General features: G+C 35.6%; 1 protein-coding gene across 1 annotated transcript; it reads left to right on the forward strand.

Moving 5' to 3' along the window:
* Positions 1-8001: 8001 nt before the first annotated feature.
* LOC134245575 (uncharacterized protein K02A2.6-like) lies at positions 8002-9226 on the forward strand. The gene is made up of 2 exons (XM_062727852.1): positions 8002-8479; positions 8608-9226. The coding sequence occupies exons 1-2, from the start codon at positions 8002-8004 to the stop codon at positions 9102-9104; spliced, it is 975 nt and encodes a 324-aa protein (XP_062583836.1). The 3' UTR covers positions 9105-9226.
* Positions 9227-18625: the final 9399 nt, after the last annotated feature.

Here is an 18625-nt window from a genome sequence, read left to right on the forward strand (position 1 = left end):
GTTTATATATTTAAAGTATAAATATTAATTTTAAAAACGCTACATAAAAATGAAAATGTAATGAAAGTACGATGGATGGACAAAGTATAAAGTTTTAATTACCTTTGGACGACGTATCCTTTTTCTAAAAAAAAATAGATTCTAAAAAAGAAATGTGTTATGTCATTTTAAAATATGACTATTGTTTTTTTTTCTTTCCACTTGTATACGTAATCACAAGGTTGGTATTAACTTAGATACTTTTATTTTTATTTTCGAAAAGATGTTGGATTGTCTGTAATCGTTAAGCAGTTAATGTTTCATTCAAAACTTAGCATACTTTAATTTTACCTCTATAACTTGTTTGGTGACATTATGCGGCACACTTGATGTGTTCCGACGAGAAGGCACACCTAATCTTTTCAGTCGCTTACCTATAGCATTGACGCTGTTAAGTAAAATACACACTATTAAAAATAAACAAACAAAACCCAATCCGGTTTATAACCAAAATTTGTAATAATTTTTTTTTATTGATAAACAAAATATAAAGATTTAAAACATCTTACCTTATGTCTTTGTTTTTGAATTTCTGAAACAATTTTGATATTTCTTCATATGTAAAACCTTTGTTATTTAGCACCAGAAGGGCATCTGCATCTGGAAATGAAAAATGAAGCAAATTTACTCCAGTAAAACCGAGTGTGTGTGTGGGATCCCGGTCAGGATGTATTTTCATAATATTAAAAATATCAGTTTTTCTGGTTATGAATATAATACAGTTTCAAAGAATAGTATTGACAGCTCATAAACATGTATAATAATGTTAATTATCAACACCCACCACTCAAAATTCTAAAACCTTATTTTAGATAAGATTGCCCGGGTTATTCTTTGTACAGTAGGTCATAGGTCAAGTAAATTATACTGAGTATATGATTATGTGAACTCTGAATATATACATGTACTTATAGGAGTCGGAAGCAAATAGAAAGGGGTGGCTTAAGCACCAAAAACAAACGTTTGGGGTGTTAGGTCCAAATTTTTAAAATAAATGACGCCTATGATACATTTATGTTTATTTAATGCTATATATACATATATAAGCTTACCACTTTTGTAACATAGGTCCTCCATTTCTTTTTCTTTCTTCCTTGGTAATATCCATGGTCATATGTTCTTAATAAAATTTCGAGGCTGGGAAATTAAATGCTCGCTGTTTTACGATCTATTTGACCTCTTGCAAACGGCCCCTACTGTTTTCAAACGCTATAGATTTCTTTTTATGTACTACAAAGAATTTTAATGCGAGTAAAGTGTAAACTGCCACCGGTGAAAACGAAGTCAGATCACTCATTACTAGCAGTATGAGTGCCAAAGCTGATTTGAAATTTTGGTGTGCACGTTGTACACATTACGAAAGCTATAAGAAAGCAGACAACGTAACGTGTACAAAACGCTGTCACTTTACACTTTAGTCACTTAATTTAACTGTAGAGTGTCATGGCTGATACCGGCCATATTTCTAACGATGCCAGATCACACATTTCTAGCAGTATGAGTGCGAAAACTGAATTTAAATTTTGGTGTGAACGTTGTACACTTTACGAAAGCTATAAAAAAGCAGACAACGTAACGTGTACAAACGCTGTCACTTTACACTTTAGTCACTTAATTTAACTGTAGAGTGTCATGGCTGATATCGGCCATCGTAATATTCACACACTAAATTGCCATTATATTACTACAATATTTAGATTGGAGAAATAAGGTTTTCATATTGTGTACTATTCTACTTGGGATTATGGTAATACATAGTAAAGTTTTGTTAATCCTATTTTCTTTTACTGTTCAATACAATTCAGAAATCGAATATAATTTGTTCGAGTTGATCACAGTCACTAATAAAAGAAAATATTAAGTCGGTCGTTAAAGTATTCGTCCACAATGCCTTTCGTGATAAGAAGCTCATCTCTCTCGGAGTTTTTTTCATCATTTACATTGAATCATAAGTTGACTATATCTTTTTCCTCTTGGCAACCTGCACTGTATTTTTTTTTAAGGAGAAGCAGTATTCTCTATATTGCGAGCTTAAACAAGAAGCCCATGGGCCACATCGCTTACCTGAGTAACTTGGTGATGCAGTTCATTACAAGATTTGTTCTATACATTTCTATGTAAAATTTGGATTCCCTATTGTGGCCACGCCCTTCCCCCGGGGGTCATAATTTTAACAATTTAATATCTAAACTACCCAAGGATGCTTCCACATAAGTTTCAGCTTTCCTGGTCCAGTGGTTCTTGACAAGAAGATTTTTAAAGATTTGTTCTATAATTTCTATGTAAAACTTGGATTCCCTATTGTGGCCCTGCCCTACCCCGAGGGGTCATAATTTTTAAAATTTAATATCTACACTACCCAAGGATGTTTCCACATAAGTTTCAGCTTTCCAGGCCCAGTGGTTTTTGAGAAGAAGATTTTTTAGTGACCCTACCCTATTTTTGTCTTTTCTTGATTATCTCCCCTTGAAAGGGGACTTGGCCCTTCATTTGAACAATTTAAACTCCCCTTCACTCAAGGATATTTGTACCAAGTTTGGTTAAAATTGACCCATTGGTTCTTGAGAAGAAGTCGAAAATGTGAAAAGTTTACAGACGGACGGACGGAGAGACGGACGGACGACGGACAACGGGTGATCAGAAAAGCTCACTTGAGCTTTCAGCTCAGGTGAGCTAAAAATATTAGCTCGTCTTATTTTGTGTCACAAGTTGTTCTAAACAGCTGTCAGATTTAACTGCAATTGATATTCGTTTGGAGCAGGCGGGGCGACCCGTCACACTATCGCGATGAAGGAGTGAAATGCATGCACGAGAAAATATATGGGCTGTTTGTTTAGAGTGTTTCTTGGGTTATTGACAGCCACCTTGGTACAAATCTGCTCACTTACTCCCATTGTCTGATGCGTTAATTGATATGCCGACCAGTCGAGTTTTAAAACTCGTTCAGGTTTCTATGTCGCTTATATCTAATTATAAAGAATACCGGGAAAATTACAGAACAATGCTCATCTTTTTTGATAATTTTATTTTCCCGATTTTTTTTTGACTGCAGGGTTATAATTGGTAATAAGCACAGAGGGCGGTCTATTTGATGCGACCTTGCAATTGATAATATCCATAGCTGTAGCTAGCGAAGAATTCCAAAAGTGGTTACAGTGATTAAGTGCATCAGTCCCAGATCAAAGCAGAAGCTCCAATGCCGTTTAAATTGCTAGTGATTATTACCCTTGAAGAATTATTAACAGGAGGCTCATCGGCCACATCGTTTATCTGAGCACTTTGGCAAGGACAAAGCAGTATTGAAAAGTTTTAAATATGAAAGTGGTCCCGACATTTGATCTTCTATTGAGGCCTTGCCCTATCCCTACGGACATGATCTGAATTTGAATCTACACCACCTGAGGATGCTTCTAAATTATTATGACTAATCATATTCCTAGGACTTTTCAACATTTTCTTTCCTATATATTCCTATGTAAAACCTTGATTCCCCATTGCGACCCCCCAACCCCCCCCCCCCCCCCCCGGGGGTCATAAATGAACAAACTTGAATCTAAACTACGTGAGGAAAGTGTGACTGAAATTTCAACTTTTTTGGCCCAGTGGATTTTTAAAAGATACCACCTAATTTTCACTATTTCTTAATTATCTCCCCTCTAAAGTGGGCGTGCCACATCATTTGAACAAACTTGAGTCCCCTTTACCCAAGGATGCTTTTGTGGCAAGTTTAGTAAAAACTAGCCTAGGGAGCTTTCAGCTCAGGTGAGCTAATAATTTTACGTAAATTATAAAGCAATGAATTTTTTTTTCTCCGCTAAGCCACAAACATCAAAATTGTTTAAAATCTCGGAAAAAAAAACTGTGTTGTACCAAACATATTGACGTTCTTCTGCAATGAATATACATGCTTGTCAACCTGATTTATACATTATGCACCCAAAGTTCTGATCAGCTTTCGCTGCAAGTTCATTACTATTATTGCATCTGGTAAATGCAATGTGCTTTTCCCATTATATTACATAACGGCATTGGATTTCTTTCTCTGCACACACCCTAAAAAACTGCTTATAAACTTTAAACTCACCATAAACTTCTCGCAAATAGCGGAGGAAGGACTTAAATGCCGCTTCCTCCCTTACTCGCCTGTTTGTGCCTTCTTCGCTAAATTCCACATTCATCAGGTGTAAGAACTAGAGTCTGTGGGGGATGGCATAAAAAGGTACTTAATCCTTCCCTTTTTTGTTATCATCTGCAACATTGAAAATATATTTATTGGTATATCTGAAGTTCAACCTGTGATATATTTGTTTAAATGCACGTATATAAGATAGTCGAATAAAATAGAAATTTTAAGGCCAAAAAAAAATTAATAAATTGTTTCTCAGGCACCGCCGCATCGGTAAAATCAGAGCCGCATCAACTTTTTTTACCATTATATTTTTTCCGGAATTTTCGAATCTTATCGTTATAGGTTTTTTCTTTTATCCAAACAATAACAAACGCTTAAGTGACTCGGAATAAAATGAAAGTCTATGTCAATAAAAACGTGATTTTTCGCGGGATATATCGATCATGTGGCTGTTATCAGCTCTTTTGTGAGTGGAACGTCCATCATATTACCTTGGAGTATTATTGGGGGATATAGTGACAGTTGTTCAGTGGGAGAATTTTACGAAGACCTGAAACGTGGCAAGTTGGACTTGGAATTTTTCACTTTCCCAGAAAAGTTGTTAATCCCCTTGTACTGTAGAAGTCGGTCGCTCTAAAACAGGTTCATTTGATCGTGTTATGCATTCAGTGCGCTTATCAGAAGTAGTGTCTCTATTCGGACGTTACATAAGATTTACAGTAAGTATTGGTTCAGAAAATAAATTTTTGTTCTGAAGTTTAGAATGATCATGTACAGTACATACATTTATTAAAACAGTTTGCTCTAACTTTGTAGGCTAGAGTTAAAAGCCTTTTTAGAACATTGTACTACATCCAGGTCTTACTCCTTTTGCATTAAAAAGTGTGCTGATCCAAGTTGTTCCATCTGTACTAGGCCACGCTTGCCTTCTGAGGTTTTTGAGCAGTTACATCGATTTCCAGACCCAATACTGAATACCTGGTACCGTATTTAAAGTTTCAGCTTATGATATATGTGTATTTTCAAATAATTTTTATAGCAAATAAAGATCAGAATAGAGAGATATTTGAAATATGAATAGCATAATACATGAAATACAAGTTACAGATTTCAATTTTAAAAAGGATGCTTTTTTTAATAGGTGAAGATGGGCACTTCAAGTCATTTGATGAAATTTATGGTAGTGAAACTACGGAGGAGCCATCTCTTCAGCAAAGGGCTACAGCGAATCCAGGTCATGGAATACCATTTTCCCCAAGTGCACAAACAGCAAAAACAGTAAAGTGTGTGTTTATTTGTACTGAATGTGAAAAACCTCGTGTAGTATATGCTGCTAACAAATTGTCAGAGCAGGAAATGGCCACTATAGAGCGCATTAAGCAGTTAATTCAATATACGTGTGGGTCATCCCTGCAAGAACTCAAGACTGCCGATAACAGAACACCACAAGTGAATGCTTTATTAGACAAATGTTTCATTAGGGCCAACTTAACATGTGAAATGTCATTAGAAGTTCCATATTTCAGTTCAGGATGTTTCAAGGACTTGTGTTTTCACTGTGGTGAGGAAGATGAGCTGCAAATGAAGCAGGGGCATATCCCATGTGTCTTAATTGTTCCTCTACAAAAACTCTTCCTTTGAAAAGGAAACATGTTAATCTTAAAGAAACTGTTAAAACAAAGAAAAGAAGGAAATAAACTGTGCTTTTGTATTTGGTTAATGAATATGCTATTAAATACACAATAAAAAAGTAACACAACAAGCTATTTCTAAATTTGATGCCTTTATTTGAAATTTATTAAAAAAAAAAAAACCTGCCTGCCTCATCAAAATTTTAAAAATTTGGCCCGAGAAACAATTAATTAAATTTTTTTGGCCTAATTGCGGCTTCTTTTAATGTATAAACATGGTTTAGATTGTGCGAATATATCTCTCCTCTTTCTGTTGGTAAATGTAAACATGTAAACCATATATATATATATATATATATATATATATATATATATATATATATATATATATATATATACAACTCGTAAATGCCACAAAGATAAATGTTGTCTTATAATTTGGACACACAAACACACTTTTAAAGGAATTAATAAAATATTATCAAAAATTCACCTGATGAACACCAACTCTCCTTAACCCGTTAACAAACTGTTCTCTTCAGAGTCTGGGAGGTCAAGGACAGATATTAGTTGATGAAAAAATGGCCCTCCTTGGATGGCGCTCAGTCCTATAAAAACATGGATAGAAGGATAACTACTGACAGTCAGCATTAAAAAAACATTACCTTGGAACCCAATTAGAAAGGAAATTTAGTAGGGATGTCAAAATTGTCAATAGTTGATATTCGATAGGACTATTCGAATATATTCGAATATTCGATAAACCAAATACATTTTGCATTATTAATCATATATCTTCACTCTCCTGTCAAGCAGTATAGGTATAATGCCATTATTTTAGAATAAAAACTTGTGTAGAGTTCGGAAAATGCACAGCAATTATACAATTTTTAAAATATTATTGAATGCCAGATAGTATACATCCCAAATATAATGATTGATTTTTGAAAATTCAAAAGATTCTTTAATATGTTCCAGATTCATTGATCGTCTTACTAAAGTCTTCACTGATAACTCCTACAAATTTATACCAAGCAGAACAATTATCTAACGGTGAAATATTAAAAGCAATTACTTTTTGCTAATTATAATTTCCTGATAATGATTTTAATGATATTAACATAAACAAGAAGTCTGTGTGTTTACTGTAAAACTGGGTCCTTACAACAATACAAGCTGATTGTTAGTACTGGAAACTATTATACCACTAATTAAGTGAACAAATAGATAAATTACTCTAATAGATACACTCTTCACACCTTTAAGGTAATCCAAGAGGAGTGTTTTTTTTTTAATTTGGTACAAACTTGATTCAATTTCTAATAAAACTTGCCAGGTTTTTCTCTCTTTTTAATGCTTGTATACTTAAAAACGAATATTCGAATCACAAATTTATATTCGAATATCAACTCATCGAACGAATATTCGAATATTCGAATATTCGTTGACATCCCTAAAATTTACCTATAAAAAGCCCAGCAAAAAAAAAAATGCTGACGTGCCAGTGCCTCTTCACTTTTCATAAAGGTTCCGTCTTCTGCCAACATTATCTCTGTTAAGTCCTTCAAAAGAATTCCTTTCTTGGACCTCCAAGATCTTCCGCATTTTCTCCGAAGAAACTTATCTCCAGTGGGAACCGCAGGTTTGAGGCATTCTGTATCTCTTCAGTGGCATCCCTGAAGACGTTATGCCGGCTGATGAAGAGACTTGTGGTCTCTCCAACAGACTCCTCCGCCACATCGAAACATCCAAGGGCCTCCCTCTCAGAAAGTTGTTAACAAAATGGGCCCACAGCGCAACCGGTTCCTCTGTGTCGAGTCTAAAAATACAGATGACAGTCAGTGTTATTTAGCAAATCTTGAACATTTTAAGTACACTGAAAAAAGGAGGGTCGATATGTACCAATTTGTTTGTTTAAGAAAATTAGATCTAGTCTCTTGTTACGCGTTTTAACAAAATTGCCTAACCTAACAGTCTGTTGAACGATCTCCGAAGCTGTATCTGAATCTTCGTTGGGCCCCGCTCGTATTGGACTGTCTGCAATACCTTCTCCAGTTTCGATGTCATCTTTCTCGTGGTATTCCTTCCTGTACTATGAAACAATGTTCTCTTCAAATACCCAGTTTACTTTACATTGTACGAAATAAAGCATCATTCACGTTCTAGTTAATCTCTAAAATTATTCTGTGTAAATGAATTAAAATGAAGGCAATTGCTAGGAGCCATGTCTGGTGGTCAGGTATTGATGCCAGTATTGAGGAGTGCGCAAAGGAATGTAAAGGATGTATGGATCATCGCAATGTAGCACCCATCCATCCCTGGGAGTTTCCTGAAAAACCCTGGCAAAGAATTCATGTGGACTTTGCAGACCCATTCTTGGGAACTATGTTCCTGATTGTTGTAGATGCCCATACCAAGTGGTCTGAAGTGTTCAAGATGAACAAGACTTCAACACATACCATTGAAGTACTCAGAACTCTATTTGCTAGAAATGGTTTACCTGAACATTTAATCAGTGATAATGGACCACAGTTCATTGCAGGGGAGTTTCAGCGATTCATGAAATCAAATGGAATACGTCATTCAACGTCATCCCCTTATCACCCAAGGACAAATGCCCTGGCTGAGCGATTTGTGCAGACCTTCAAGAGCGCTATGAAATCTGCCAAATATGATGAGGGTTCAATTCAGAAGAAACTTTGCAATTTTCAGATTGCATATCGGAACACTCCACAGTCCACAACTGGAGAATCTCCAGCACAGAAGTTTTTGGGAAGAAATCTAACAACTAAGCTGGATAGTGCTAAGCCTGGCCAAGTTTGACACGTACCGTGGACCAAAGCCAGGAGAGGATGCGAAGTAAGATTACAACCAAACTTCGCAATTTCAATATTGGCGACCATGTCTTAGTGAGGGACTACAGGAAGGGAGATCAGAAATGGATACCCGGCATAATACATCGCATCACAGGACCAATTTCATATGAAGTTGAAGTATCCCCAGGAAATGTATGGCGGCGTCATGTTGACCAAATTCTTAGTTCAGTACAGCAGCCATTCGCGGAGGCACAGCTACAGCTACCGAACATAGACACTCATGTAGATATTGCGCCTGTCGAACAAAGAATAGAAACCAGTCCAACTACACCAAGTGACGGAACCGCAACCAAATACTTACTTAAAACACTTCCTACTGAACCAACAGTTGCTCAGGACCCCTTACCAGATTCGGGAAGCAAGTCGAATACGCCTGTACGCCGTTATCCAGTAAGAAACCGGAAACCTGTTGTGAAACTGAATTTGTGATTTTGGGGCATAATAATCTCCTAGTTTCATTTATGAAGGCAAATCTTTTATTTGTTTAATATTTGAATGCCTTATTTTGATGTTTAATCATACTCATAATTTTGCAAAATCTAGTCATTTGAATTCAGTCAGTGATAATATTTCATTTACAACTGATATAAAAACTCAGAGACCATGGAGATGTTTAATGATTTTCTATTTTGGATTGTAATAACAATTTACTTTTTAACTTGAATTTCAAAAATTTAGTGGGGAGGAATGTAGTATATCTTTCCGGATATGATGTAATTGTACGTATTGGTTTTGTATGTTATCGGTATTCTTCAATAAATGTTATTTCCGGTAATGGTTTGGTCATTGCTTAAAAACCTTGTGTAAATACACAACAGCAGATGCATTTTGAGGAAATTGAAGCAGATGCCTTTTGATGCTGGATGTCTTAAATCTCATGCAGAAGCGTTATATAGGTCAATTTTTGAAGCAGATGCCTTTTGATGCTGGATGTCTTAAATCTCATGCAGAAGCGTTATATAGGTCAATTTAAATATTAAAGATATATCTGTAACATTATGTAATATTTGACACACTTTTTATATGACATTTAATTCATTTTTAGCTCTACTGGTCAGAGAGCAGAAGAGCTTATGCGATAGTAATGCGTCCGTGGTCCGTCCGTCTGGCTGTCTGTCTGTAAACAATTTTTCAAAATGCTACTCCTCCTACAGTATTGGTCTCATTTCATCATAACTTGGCACACAAGTAGACTACGCTAAGAAACATAATTCTGTTTCTCGATTTTTGTTTCGATGAACAGTGTTGCCATGGTTTACTAAGTATAGAATATTTCTCTGAAATTCTTTCAAACCGCTATCCCTCCTACAGTTTTGGTCTGATTTTAATATTAGTTGGCACACTAGTAGACTACACTAAGATACATAATGAACGATGTTGCCGTGGTTACTAAAAATAGAAATTTCTGTGAAATTCTTTAAAAACGCAACTCCTACGCTTTTGGTTTGATTTCAATATTACTTGGCACATAAGTAGACTACACTAAGATACATTATTCTATTTATCGGTTTTTGATTTCGATGAACGATGTTGACGTGGTTACTAAAAACAGAAATTTCTGTGAAATTCTTTCAAACCGCTACTCCTCCTACAGTCAACAATTCTTGGCACACATGTATACTACACTAAGATACACAATTCTATTTATCGGTTTTTTATTTCGGTGAATGTTGTTACCGTGGTTACTAAAAATAGAAATTTCTGTGAAATTCTCTCAAAATGCTACTCCAAATACATTTTTTTTTCTGATTAAATTTTAATGTTGCATGCAAATAGATTAAAGAGACTTAATCAAGGTTCATTATTCTATTTATTTCTGTTTTAAAGTTCCAATCCCAACTGCTTAAGTACTTTTCTAGTTGCTATAAGTACAAACCAGTAGAGCTTCAGTCTCGACAGAGACTTCTGGTTAATATCTGAATTGATGTAAACAATGTAAAATGCTGAAGTTGGTCTGTCAAGTGGAAATTGATTTTTCTGAGACCTTGTTCAATTTTTGTAGTGTTCTATTGAAGCCAGTAACTTCCTCAACTGCAGCATGGAGGAAGGGAAGCAAAGAAATTCAGGGTCTGACCGACTGTCTTCACTCTTATAGCAAGTACCTAGAAACAAAGAATGAAGAAATGCAGAAAAAACCAGAAGTCTCTGTCGAGACTGTAGCTCTACTGGTTTGTACTTGTAACAAAGGATGAGAAAAGAAACCACTGCTATCAGACAAAAACTGTAGAAGGAGTAGCCATTTAAAGGAATTACACAGAAAAATTCTATTTTAAGAAACCATGGCAACACCGTTTATCAAAATCAAAAACCGATGCACTATTTTATGTATCTTAATGTAGTCTACTTTGTGCCAAGTTATATTGAAATCAGATCAAAACTGTAGAAGGAGTAGCGTTTTTAAGAATTACACAGAAAAATTCTATTTTTAGTAACCATGGCAATACCGTTTATCAAAATCAAAAACCGATGCACTATTTTATGTATCTTAGTGTAGTCTACTTGTGTGCCAAGTTATATTGAAATCAGATCAAAACTGTAGGAGGAGTAGTTTTGAAAATAAAAGTTTACAGACAGACAGACAGAAAGACGGACGACGGACACCTTACTATCGCATAAGCTCTTCTGGTCTCTGACCAGTAGAGCTAAAAACCATGCAGAGAACCACCCTGCAAGAACAATAGCTGAAGATGCAACTCTTGAGCATATGAAACCACATCAATGTCAAGTAGAAATACCTACTCTAGATGTTGTCATGAAAGGAAAGGAAGTTGGAGATTTTCTGTTTTTAATGATAAAGAACATAGACTCGAAGCAGAAATACCGATTTCTTAAGAAACTTCAATTGTCTGAACCTGTTGACATTCTAAAACTAAGTCCATGAGGATCCACAACAACATCTGTGTTAATTAATGAAATGCTATATACATGTACTATATTTGGAACGGGTTCGAAATTCGGGTCGGGCTCGGTGTACGTTTTGTTATGTTGTATGTGTATTGAATAAACACATGTTGTTGATAGTCACCAGCTAGCTATTTATTAATCATTCGTCCTGATAGCACGAATTAACAATCTGTACATTGAAACAAGATGTGTATTAACCAGCCATCCACAAGACCTCCGAGGGCAGGGGTATTCTAATTGTCAAGGATTGTCCGGCGAAGGACGGGATTGACAGACCTGGCCTGATGGGGATGAATATCATTTCGAAATGTATGAAGATTTTCCAGAGATAACCATGGTAAAAAAGGTCACTTTGGGTGCTTTAGTGTGGTAACGTTGAACACGGTGACCATTCCTACGAACAAAGAGATTTTAAAACCTTGAAAAGTTTGTTCTCCAGAGGGTAACCAGCTGCCTTCTCGTAAAAGTTTGCTTGAACCGTTAGAGAAAAAAAATACTGCAGAGTCGTCTACTGTAGTTGGTAGATCTTTGGTTCTGGGTGCGGAAGTAGTACCAGTTCGTGTCTTCAATTACACTGATGAACCTTGTCTTACGCAGTTATGATAAGGCTGTCCGTAGGCTTAAAATGTCTTAAAAATATACATTTTATTTTGAGCTAGATTTTAATTTCATTATGTGATCCTTGTTTGAAATTGCAGTCAACCTGGGGTAACAGTTTAATCAGATATTATTATAAAGCGTTTTTGTGATGTCAGATGACTGTGCTGATCACGTGATGGATGTTTTTGATATTCTTAAATGTTGCAAAAAATCGCTTCGGCACAAGTGCAAAACAAAATTATTATGCAAAGTTTGTTACATAGATCAATTCATCGTGATCCCTGGTTAATGAAAAGTGCTGGGGGGAGGTTTAATTTTTTACTTCTTAAGAAAATATTTTAAGATAAATTAAAATTACCAATATAAGAAGGAGTATTTTCCACTCTTTATCGCGATTTATACAAAAAACGGATAAACTACATACGATCCCCCAGCAAAGTTCAGTTAGAAGACATACTTCTCTTTTAGATTCACGCAGAATATCTTCAATTTATCCTTGTCTTTCACTTGTGCCAGTCCAATATAAACACGATTCATAAATTCTAACTTTGTCTACGGAAGTGTAAGGGGAGCGCTTCAAACATAATTGTTTACTATTGCTTGAATATGTGCACATCGGACAAGCAAAAGGAATAGAGATATTAAAATATAAAATGTTAAACATAATAACAGCGATCACGAGCTTAAAAAACAACCCTTACTCTTGAATTAGACACAAGTCCCCATAATGGATCTACATGCGTGTAATAATTATGACACTTTCTCCGTCATTTTAGCTCAAGTATGCACTGACTTGACGTCATATTCTATTATGACGTCATGAATATGACGTCATATCTAGGTAGTTCCGAGAAGTTACTACAGTTTGAACAGGTTGATATTTTACGGGTAGCCTTATCCTAGCTGCGTAATCACAAGGGCACAAGCTTGGTTCAGATAAGGCCATAATAAATAAATTGCTAGATTCTCATCCGAATTTTTTTAAAAATCGAGGCGGGCGGGCGGCTTTTATTTTATATTTTTTATTTTTTCAATTTTGCAGATTTTTTATTGACCTTGTCAATCGGTGTAATTTCAACCAATGACCTTTGTTTACAATATATACGCATGTATAGCAGCAATCACCACCTTTTCAGCTGTCAAAAATCATGACGACTTTCGCGGGGTTTAAAACGAAAGTAGAATGGTAGATGAATACCGATCCCGATCAGAATTAAACCGTAGAAAAACACAAATAAAAAAAATCGAGGTGGGGGTATAAAATCGGGGCGGGCGGGGATGAGAATCTAGGAATATTTTTATTATGGCCTAAGCGCGTTATTTTCAGTGAGTAACAAATGTCATGAGTTAATTGATGTGGAAGTCAATGAGCAACTGGAGGACCTAACAAAGGATCATGTAAAGACTGTTCCTGATATGCTGAAAAACTATGGTCATCTTTTCGCAAAAATAATTCGGACTTGGGCTCCACCAATGTTATCGAGCATGAAATTAATATGGGGAACGCTAAAGCTGTAAAGGAACCCCCTTGTCGTCTCTCATATCATGCCACTGAAACGGTTGACAAGCAAGTGCAGGAAATAAATGAGAGACATAATAATTAAACCCATCATCCATCCAGTCCTTGGGCTGTAGGGGTTGTACTTGTTAAGAAGAAGGATGGTTCGACACGTTTTGTGTTGATTACCGGAAGCTGAACAATTTGACGATTGGAGATGCTTATCCCCTTCCCCGCATAGACGAGTCCCTCGATAGTCTGAAAGGTAACGAATGGTTTTCGACCCTTGACTTCTTTTCCGGTTATTGACAAGTATCTGTCAACCAGAGGACCGTTCAAAAACAAACGGCCCTTGTTACTCTTAAAGGTCTATACCATTTTAAAAAATGCCTTTTGGATTGAAGTGCGCTCCTGCGACATTTCAGAGGCTCATGGAGAAGATAATGACGGGGCTTCAAAGGGAAATCTGTTTGATATATTAATCATTGTCGTACTGTGCAACTATATATTCAAGAAGTGGTGTAAATCAGATGTGAGGTTGAATGACAAATTGAAGGAAATGAAAGGATAACGATGTAGTGAAATAATGCAAAAGTTGAAAGCTGCTAATGTTGAAAAGGTATATAATCAATGGGGGGGGATTCAGAAATTTGAGAAGGGGAGGGGGCACAGCCGAAGAAATGATTCATCAATTATTGTGTGTGAGTTTGTTGGGACAAAAAAAGGAAGGAAGGGGCTGGGCCTCCTTTAAATCCGAGATTGGTAGTTTGTTTTAAGAAACCTTGGCTGTGAAAGAAGTTCAAATAACACACCATCTTTGAAATTCTATTGGGAAGTAGTTTTCCAGTGATCTTGAATTCATCACGATTTTATTTGTTTGAAGGTTATGAAAACATTTTCATTATGAAAACATTTTCATATAGAATTTTCATTTATTACTGGGGTATGTAATTTTTTTTTCAAGTAACTTAAAGATTCCAATTCAGCTCAATTACATTGTTGAAGCCTACGCAAGAATATGCGCCCAGATCAATAGATCCAGGGCGTTTATTGTTTTTGTCATGTCTGTCTGATTGTTTGTTTGTCTCGAACTTAAACTTTACATACTCCACTAATACGGTCAAGGACCGTGTGACTTATATGCTAAAAATACCCTTTTCCTGCAAATTTAAACCTTCGCCATAACTTTTGAACCATGAAAGATAAAGATTCCATATTTGGTATTCATACTCCACTAATCAAGATTTCGTAAATGACACCAACGTCTATGACCTTGAAAGTGACCTGTATGCTCAATATAGTTTATTTCGAACCCTAACTAATTTTTGAAACAACGAGATCGAGAGTTCATATTTGGTGTGCATACTCCACTAAACAAATGACACCAGGTCGCCCGCATGGCACAGTGGTTAGAGCGTCTGCTCTAGAGGAGAAATGAGTCAGTAGGTGCTGGCACAAAAAAGATCCCTCCCTGCTCAATGGCCTTAAGTGCCAAATAAAGGACACCATTTGCAGCACTCCACCGGCAAATAGCGGCCTCTCCATGAGTGAAAAATTCTCGAGCGGGACGTTAAACAATATACAGTCAAATGACACCAAGGTCAATGACATTATGACTGTGACCTTAATGCTAAAAAAATCTTTATTCTGAAATTTGTTGCTGCCCATTTTATTTCACAGACACATCTTGTTCTTTGTATTATTGATTTTTCAGTTACCAGAACAGTTGGGTTCAGGACACAAACAAGAGTTTGTTCCAATGGAGAAAAATTTTGTAAATTGTTTCACTTTAACCTGACAGAGTCAAAGCAATTTCTGTTGAAAGTGAAAGCTTCAAATCATTTTCCATTACAGAGGTAAACTCCAAAATAGATTACAAGGACTAATAAGGCAATTTTTTGTTTTACTTTATTTTTCAGGGAGTGTTGTAGAAAAAAAAACATCATTTGATCTTGGGATACTTTGTAAGAAAATGAAGTCACAATTCAATTCTTTCCAATGTTTATTGACTAGTACTTCAAGATAATAATGTTCAACATGGTCTTGAGAAATTTGTTTGCAGTAAACATATGAAAGAGCACTGAATGAAGTTTCTTTTCAATCTCGCTCTCCAAGTTTTCGAAGAGTCAGGGATAGACAATTTAGCAACATTTATCCCCCCTTTTAAATGATAGGAATGAAAATAACTTTGCTGTAATAGTTAAATTAATATAAGTATGTTTGCTATAATAATATGGTTTCCACAGTAAATAAATAACATCTTGTATTATCTGTTTTATCATGTACATGCCTTTCAAACAAGTATGAATTAAAAACGGGATTACAATCTTACTTGAAGAACACTCTTAAAAGTCGTTGAAACAGAGATATCCTCATTGAAACTGGTCACAACAACATTTGTGATTGATAAGTATTTCTCAACAATGGAGGAGTCACTCTAGTACCTCAGGAAGACTTTAATACTGTCAGTGTCATCTTTGAGAAATACACTTTTTACACAAACATCCACTCCTTTCATCTTCACGGTTTTGGTTATTTCCTCCTTAAATGAGAAAAAAATCAGATTATGACATAAGAATATGCAAAATTTATACAGCACCGTAGTTGAAAATGTAAACATTTTATTTATTATTATATTTTTTTTTTAGAAATTAAGGATGTGTATGTCACAGCAATTCTGTATAGGAATTAAGCTAAAATGACTGCATGTATGTTAAAATCTGTGAGAGTAGTAGATGTGAAATTAGAGTTCTTAAAGTTAATACGGGTACTTACAAACAACATTCTGCCCTTGACGCAGACCAGGGACTTTACGGACGATGTCTTGACGCTCTTGATGGGACGAGTCATTGCAGGTGGCTCGCACCTTTCTCTATTGTTGCATTCTAAGATTGTTAGTTCGTGATCAAACATAAGTTACAAGTTTAATTTTATTGAGCAAGATATTTTTTCTGTAAGCAAAATTTATTCTTATGCGTAAATTTCAAAATTTCTCTGTTTAAAAGTACTATTTTTAGGACTGACTTTCAAATGACCTTTACTGAAAATCAAGGCTGATTACATCAGTTTGTTGTGATGTTAAATTAGTGTACACGGTCTTAATATTGAGTATTCAAAAAATCAAGATTCTGCAATTATAAGAAATATGAGAAGAATCCATCCTTAAGTAACCAAACTAAACATGCTAAGTGTATAGTTATGATTGCCTCCTTCAAAATTGTGAATGTCATGATATCTAGTTTAAAACATGAACCAACGTCAATCGTTGTTAAGTTTTTGCATGATGCTCAGGTGATCTATAAGGCCCATGGGCCTCTTGTTCAAGTAAAATATCAAAATATGAAGCAGAAGTGTCGAGCTATGGCAAATGATGTGATTAGTTGTCTTTGTATTGAGCACCTTGTGTATTTTTTTTTATCTTTCTGCAGTGTGTATAGAGTATTTTAGGTTCTTCACCGTGTGGTTCCTGTCAATAGATTTGTGAATAGATTCATCTACTTCACTCCTTATTTTTGCTATTGCTGTTGCATCATCATCCATTACTATAGTTCTCACCTGATGTCCTTTCTCTTTGATGTTATTTAGAATGTCCACGGCCATTGCTGGTTCCATGGCTTTAGAGCTGCCATCCAAGTTTTTTCTGCAATCATTTGGGAGGCAATTTCTCCTTTCCTGAATGCTATATTACACTTTCTACAACTCTTGTTCTTTACACTAAATCCCACCAGTTTCTTCGTTTTCAAACCAAACATTGATCCATGACCTGAAATTTTTATAAAAAGTGAAATAGTTCTTACAATATTGTTAATTTTTATTTTTATTTCTACTACAAAAAAATATTTTATACTTTACTATAATTTCTGCCACTGCCGCGTTTCTGCCAACCTGCATTGTCAAAATACTTGCCAATCCATATTTTCATCCTTTACAATGTTTACAAGATGTAATGGCTTTTTATAGCCCGTGAACAACATTTCTGCGAGAAACTGTAAGTCAATAATGCAGAACATATTCACAATCAACTTTTCTGGCGTCTGTTGAAGATTCAGCGCAAGATTTACTTTGGCAAGCTGGTCCTGACTCGCACAATGTTAAACGTGCATTATCTGACTCACAATCAACATTATTATTGTTGATATCAGTCACCAATTTGTTTTGTTTTGTTTTTTTTTTTTTTTTTTGAACCCGTCATTCTTCAATCGTTTCCTACCTTTCATCACTAACAACGCGCTTATTTTTCCATCTCTAAATACAAGAGTTCGATAAAAACGGAGAAGAATTTTGTGAGAGTTATCTCGCTTATCAGATTATTTATGACTCTTCAGGGCCTTTTAATTCTTTGTTATCTTATGTGCTTCGAAATGTTTCAAAACACTAGGACTTTCCTTTTAATGACCAGACATAACTGGCTAACAAATCTTTCTCTATATGATTATTCACCGTTATGCAAAATCTCGAGGAACATAGAAAAAGATAACTGAGTTTCTTACGACAATCTTATATAAACATTTTGATTGAAAAATATCTAAATGTTCATTTCTTTTTAGATATATGCTATAAACAACATCACACCTCTGTTTGATCTTGTCTCTGGTATCAGCCCTTCGGGCTTGGGCCGATACCAACTGCTCGGGACCATGAACGAGATCAAAACAGCATTGTGATATTTTAATATATCGCACTGTAGTTGCGCTAACTCTGGTCAAAGCTACTGCCAGGGCTACTCTAAACTCTAACAAGAGGCCCAGGGGCCACATCGCTCACCTGAGTGAAAGACCTTAACCTTCAAGAATTATGCATGTAGATGTTGCAGTAGGGATTTCCTCTTTTTATTCATTTACTGTAATTGGGCTTGATCTAAGCATAAAATTGTTATTGCCTAAGAATGGCTTTCTTTTCAACCAGCGCTTAATGCCAACCTCATTATCAATTTAGTCATAAAGAGGTC

This window comes from Saccostrea cucullata, unplaced genomic scaffold (assembly GCF_032062105.1).
Source record: "Saccostrea cucullata isolate Sc308-1 unplaced genomic scaffold, CSIRO_AGI_Scuc_v1 ctg2765, whole genome shotgun sequence".
Lineage (NCBI taxonomy): Eukaryota > Metazoa > Mollusca > Bivalvia > Ostreida > Ostreidae > Saccostrea > Saccostrea cuccullata.

What these genes read in the sequence shown, in the direction of transcription:
- LOC134245575 (XM_062727852.1), top strand. Translation starts at nt 8,002, where the DNA reads ATGAAGGCAATTGCTAGGAGCCATGTCTGGTGGTCAGGTATTGATGCC. An exon ending in ATCTGCCAAATATGATGAGG is followed by an intron (nt 8,480 to 8,607) that starts GTTCAATTCAGA and finishes GATAGTGCTAAG; the next exon opens with CCTGGCCAAGTTTGACACGT.